General features: G+C 32.7%; 1 protein-coding gene across 1 annotated transcript in view; it reads left to right on the forward strand.

Annotated features, from left to right (window-relative positions):
- Positions 1-6,255, forward strand: part of LOC117124820 (uncharacterized protein C5orf34 homolog) — a 54,375-nt gene extending 48,120 nt beyond the window's left edge. The window contains exon 10 of the mRNA XM_033271151.1: positions 4,011-6,255. Coding sequence (XP_033127042.1) covers positions 4,011-4,249 — 239 coding nt within the window. The 3' untranslated portion in view covers positions 4,250-6,255. The remainder of the gene's footprint in view (positions 1-4,010) is intronic.
- The last annotated feature ends 6 nt before the right edge of the window (positions 6,256-6,261 follow it).

The raw sequence follows: 6,261 nt of genomic DNA on the forward strand, positions 1-6,261 counted from the left end.
GGGCAAGTAATACGCAAATGCCGCACAAACGTACATGATAAATTATATGATACATGTGTTTTTTAGGCCCTAGCCACAACGACAAAGTGGCGAACATGAATAATGGTCCATTGGTAGAGCATAATGAATGGCAATCACCGGGACTATTTGTTTTTATTTATTCGTCACAAGACAAACATACACACAAAATATTTCTCATTTGAGACTTTTATGCTGTGGAGTTATTGTTTTTTAGCTGTAAGGTCTTTATTCGATTTTGAATTATGAAACGTGATTTGCCTCGGCACCTAGACCTTTGATGATTAGAGCCTAAATTCATCAAAACAAAAATGTAAATACAATAATGACATAGTGATTATTATTATTGTATTTTTGGAGTTTCTTTCCTATTCTTCCTTCTTCCTGTTCTTATTATTATATTGCATTCTTCCTTCTTCCTGTTCTTATTATTATATTGCATTCCTTTTTAATAATATACTAAAATGAATAAACATAGGGCCTACAAAAGTACTAGAACACAAGCCTAGAACTTTCGTACTTTGTGTGCATTTGTATACTCAGTTTAACACAATTCAATCCTCCTATATTCAAAACCGATGGCTGGTCCTGGCCACCACTGGATAGGCTTTCTTCACAAAAGCTTCTATGAATGGGGGAGGGTCTTGATGTGGAGCAGGAAATCAAGTTGTCCCTCTCAGTACTGCCTGATTATAAATCAGTGGGAAATCTACTGTTGATACAAGAATTGAGTCTGGAATTAGAGGGCAACCTTTCTACTATAGAGCTAGAGCTCAACTCTAACATACATATCCACAATGGCGGGCTTACTCCATACTTAATTTTATATTATTTGATTTATTTGTATATTACATGTGAGGATTTTCAGTCGCTAACAAATTTAGACCAACACGACAAAGCATCGTACAGCAAATTACCAATTTGAGAACTAGAATTAAATAAAGGCGCCGATTCTAGCATTACTTTAATCTAATTCATGTTTATGTGTTTGAACAGAACATCACCAATTTTTGCACACGTATATTTTACACTAAATTTGTGTGTATGTGTGCACACGTATCAAGAGCATGTGTGTATATGTGTACATGATATTTTGTTCACATAAGTATAACTTGTACTGTTGTAGACCTGTACACTTTTAGTTAGTTTGCAGCAACTTCCATGGGATACTTACTGTAACAGAATGCGTATCATGTGTGTAGGCCTGCATGTTTACTTTACAGCAACTTGCATGGATAGTATTTGCATAGGCCAAAGCAGAAAGTGTAACATGCCTGTAGTGTGTGCGCGCCAATGGTTACTTTGTAACAACTAGCGCGAGTAGCATGCACACTGTTATGTGTACACTTGACCAATTTGCACTAACTTACATGGATATTATCATCTGATGTGGTTACATCAGATGAATCTTTGCATTTTAGTAGCTGCACATGCAACTTGCCATTTTACACAATGTATATTTGTGTCTACATAAATAGAATGACAATGTGCAGGTATTATACAATATTATGCTTTAGAATATTCTGTTACATACGGTATGGTAATACTTGCAGCATTTGGTCGACTGGGCTTCACAGAATGATTATTTAAATGATGTACTTGGTTGGATCCATTGAGGGAGGTGGGGGTGGCGATGGTCATCCCCTCCCCCCCACCCTTAAAATGTCAAAGTGCTTTTAAATTTTAGCTGGCAAAAAATGTGCAAATGATAACTAAAGAGTCAGTAACTTTTTTTCTTTAGGGGTGGGGGTCATTTATGAGGGTGGCAAGACGGAAGACGGTCCCCAAGGTCGTTTAAACTTATACAGGAATTTTCCTTCATTCTGCACCCCCTCCTGCAAATACCTGGACCACCCCAGTACCCCACAGCCTCGCAAGTTTAATGAAACCGTGCTACGCACACATGACTTATTAAATAAAAATTGTTATTGAATTTTTTATATTAATTTAGTTCAGTTCAATATTCTGGTAAGGTAGTTTGCTGCTATTATGTACGTTTCTTGTGTATTTTAACGTAACTGGACGTAACGTAATTTCGTTTTGGTAAAGGAAAGCGATTGTAATAATTATGCAGTGGTCATTCCTCAGTCATTTTGCAAATTATGAAATATACTCTATAGTTAATGGGTTTTTAGTAAACCCGTTATAAGCCAGCCCTTAACCATGTCTATATTGATTTGCATATTATAACAATTGGGTGAAAAAGTCCAAACACTGGCAGACAATGTGGCGTATATGCAATTATGGTTTATTCAAATACAGTAATATAAGTATTCTCCTTTGAATTTCATTTATGAAAACAATTAATAAGAGGAATTACTTAATAAAGATGAGACATAAACTGGTTTTTCTACATAAAATGATTGATCTAATTCGTGAGTATGCCACAAGATTGGCATATGTAACCATCAGTATACAAACTATTTCGTTCTCTCATCTCCTAACGACATTTAGATACAATATATAGTATATATAATATTACTTTTTATAGGATTTTTGTTATTGTGATCGTTTACTTTATTTATGACAATTTAATTCAAATTTTGTTTATACCGGTAAATCTCTAAAGTTAAAAATTTTTAATACTGTACATTCTCTTAGATATATTCTTTCAATAACCATGTCCAATTTTCAAAAAATATGTCAACAGTGGATTTTCTGAATTAAATGAAACTAATGAAGAGATGCACTGCCATTGAATGCTAATGCACTAATTTTCATCTCGACACGCACACCATTTCTACTGGAGACTTTGTTGGTTAGTGTTCTCATCCTTTGCTTTGATTAAGCTATAGTTATCTGGACTGGTGATCATTGTATAATGATGTCACACTCTACTCAAGCTACCGTTACCGGGCTTGGACAAGATTGCCATCCCAACAAGAACATTATTTCTACTGAAGACTTTGATGACTAGTGTTCCCATTCTCAAGATATTTTAGATTGATTGACGGTCATTTGCAAAATGTTGTAATGCTCTACTTTAGCTGTTGTTATCTGGACTGATGATCATTGCACACCGATGTCACTCTATACTTTAACGTTATCTGGCTTGGACAAGAATGTCATCTCCATCGGCAAAAGTTCTTCGCAAGACATCGTTATCTCGAATGGCGATCTCGTTTGTTCCAGTTGAAGACTACAGTACTGGAATTGTTTTTTTTTTTTTTTGTAGAAAGTAATGACGTCACTTGTGACGCTAATTTTCTGCTCAAAATAAATAACAACCACTTAGCATTACAGCTTAAATCGTGTGGGGAATTGGAAGTTTTTTTAGTTCTTAATGTGTTAATTTGATAAACATGAATGGCTATAATAACGATGGCAATCACTTTCTGAGAAATGTTACACGGTTGGCGAGAGTGCTTTTAACACTGGCTGAAAGTTATCTTATGATATGAAGTTAGTCGTGCAGTGTCAAAATGATAATAGTAATAATAGATTATGTGTTGTAATGTTCACTCGTGTTATGGCTCTGTGTTATTTACAGTTAATAGGTTGTTCTGAGGGACATTTGGTATGCTCTGGGTCCTAAGATCCTAGTTACTTCTCCGTGTGCTTCTTTGGTCCATTATTATTATTTATTTATTTCATTTAAGATCTCTTTGCTTTACATTTCTATGCTTTAAAGGGTATCCAAAATCTAAAAAGTATATGTCTTTACAAAACTTAAGTGTATTATACTCAGTCTTTCCTTTTGCAAGGTTGTCTAAAAACCTTAGAAATTTGGAAAATTATCAAAAAGCAGTCAAAAGAAGAAGCTGATATCAATTGTTGTATATTTTGCGTCTTTATAAATTATTTTATAATATTATTTAATATATAACAATGCTAAAACTTCATGAATAATAGTGATGGTGACATTGGTGATAGAACAAATTTGTTTATTCATTTTTATTTTTTTCCCATGACATTTGTTCTTTTTAAATTTTTTTTTTCTTTCAAGTATCAAAGCTATACACATTTTCCTCAATTTTCTCCAATTTTCTAAGATATACTCGACAATTCAAACATCATTGGTGCAAGAATGGAGAACGGAATTAAATCTAGTGAAGTAGAGACAAAGGATCAGACAGAAAATTGCATCGGCGGTATAAAAAGCGATATTCTATCTGAACGTCAACAGTGTCTTCCCATTCGGTCTGCAGTAGATCCAACCGAAGTACGTACTTTATTACATAAAACATCACTGGTCATTGGAGGTATCGATAGCCTACTGCTTAAAAAATGATGTCCATGTTTGGTATAAAGTTCACCCTCCAACTCAAGACTATTCTAATTCGAGACCACATTTTCAAAGTACTGTGCCCACTAACAATCTTCAATCTTATAACAAAGCCAACCTTCTAATTATAGGTTGAACCCAGAGACCTCCTAATTTTCAGATTCCAAAAGTATCTTGAATTGGAGGGTGAACTGGTTTTATATTTTTTCCAGCGATATTGCTTCAACAAAAATAAAAAGTTATAATCAAATAATTCTAATAATAAAGAAGCTAATGACTTTATTCAATGTACATTGTAATTATATTTTATTTACATATTTTCTTAACTTCCTATTAGACGTACCATAGTTTCTTTTTAAAACCCATAAAAGTGTTTAAAGATATTAATATGGTTTTATAATATCTACATTATCATCATTATGTAAATTATCTGCCCTGATTCGTGTAATGAATATCAAAGTATTAATTCTAATATTGTTTATCACTAAAGTGCTTTTAAGGTTTTGATGAAAATTCGTATAAACAAGTTGGTGAAAATTTGGTGAAACCAGGTTATAACCCACATAAAATAATTACAATACGTTTGCATCAATTTGTGAACAGAAAACTATTCGGAATGAATTTTCAAATGTTTTCGAGTAAAAAACACGACATTTTTTAACGCTCAGTGGCCTTTCCAGTAATCTGATAACAAGAATATTGTCTTTCGATACTTAATATTGAATTGAATGTTTAGTTTTGTTGTTTAAATCTGTGTCTAATTTTTTATACTGGTACCTCTGCAAAAATTCTCTCATAGAAATTGTCTTTATATTAGGCTAGTATGGTAATCCGTATAAACATTATTATACATATCAATTTTATACTTTGTAAATGAACCTTTTATGTGTTATAAACGATGTTGAGTAGTTCTACTTATACAGTAGGCCTACAGTAAGGTAGAGTTATTGATAGGCCCGCCCTGTAATAAACTCATCAATATTTATTGCAGGTTTTTTTTTTTATTATTATTTATTTTTTTATTTTGGCAGGTAAATGCAATAAATTTTTAGTCATGATATTCGTCATTCTAGAAATTCAGTCCCAATACCTTGCGCCTCTCGTTAGTCTCCTCTAGGCCATTCCTTTGTATTCTCAGTGAGTAGAATGAGTGATTTAAAATCGGTTAGTGTATAGGATCTTAAAATTGGTTGGCATTTTACTACGTTTTGTTATTGTTATCATCCTCATCATCTTCATCATCATCTGCGGGCTTGCAACATCCATATTTAAAATAAATATAATTAATTACAAGTTCATAATTAATTTATTTAATGAATCCTTTTACATTAATTGATCTCTAACGCTTCTCAGTATCATGTGTGTTTATGCAACATCTTCTTAGACTTCTTATTGTGCCTATTATTTCTTAGTATTAGGCTATTTTATTTCAATATAAAATGGCTGAAAAACTAAATAATAACATCTAAAAAGGAGTTCAATTCAAGTCATACCCATTAGGGTGGCGATTGATGATGATATACAGTCACTTCCATTAACGGCAAAAATGTCACATGATGATTAATGGGCATGAGACTACCGATTAGCGTTTTATTCTACTTTAATAAACAATTCAATTTAACAAGAAGACCTTACAATTTTTGCCGCTGTAATCAACCCGACAAGAGAACCGAGTGTGGACATCGTATTCAGACTGCTAATGTGATCGAGAGATAGGCCCACTCTCTTGACATGTTTATTACAATGTAGACCTATGCCATATTGTTGCTGTTGTTAATGTTGCAACAATGATTATAAATATACAAAAAGGCAGATTTCTTATGTACAAAACATAAATGTCAATTATATACTTTACATTAAGAACATATTTAAAAAGAAAAGATTAGTGAAATTGTTTCGATTAAAAATTAAGAAAATAAATATATAAATATATATGGACGCCTAGATGCTGTACTGGCTGTTACGACAATTTTTTTTTTTGCAAAAGGACAATGGTGTTTATTATTATTATTAGGTTA

Source organism: Anneissia japonica, unplaced genomic scaffold (genome assembly GCF_011630105.1).
Source record: "Anneissia japonica isolate Jap-2015-1 unplaced genomic scaffold, ASM1163010v1 scaffold652_len952628_cov199, whole genome shotgun sequence".
Classification (NCBI taxonomy): Eukaryota; Metazoa; Echinodermata; class Crinoidea; order Comatulida; family Comatulidae; genus Anneissia; species Anneissia japonica.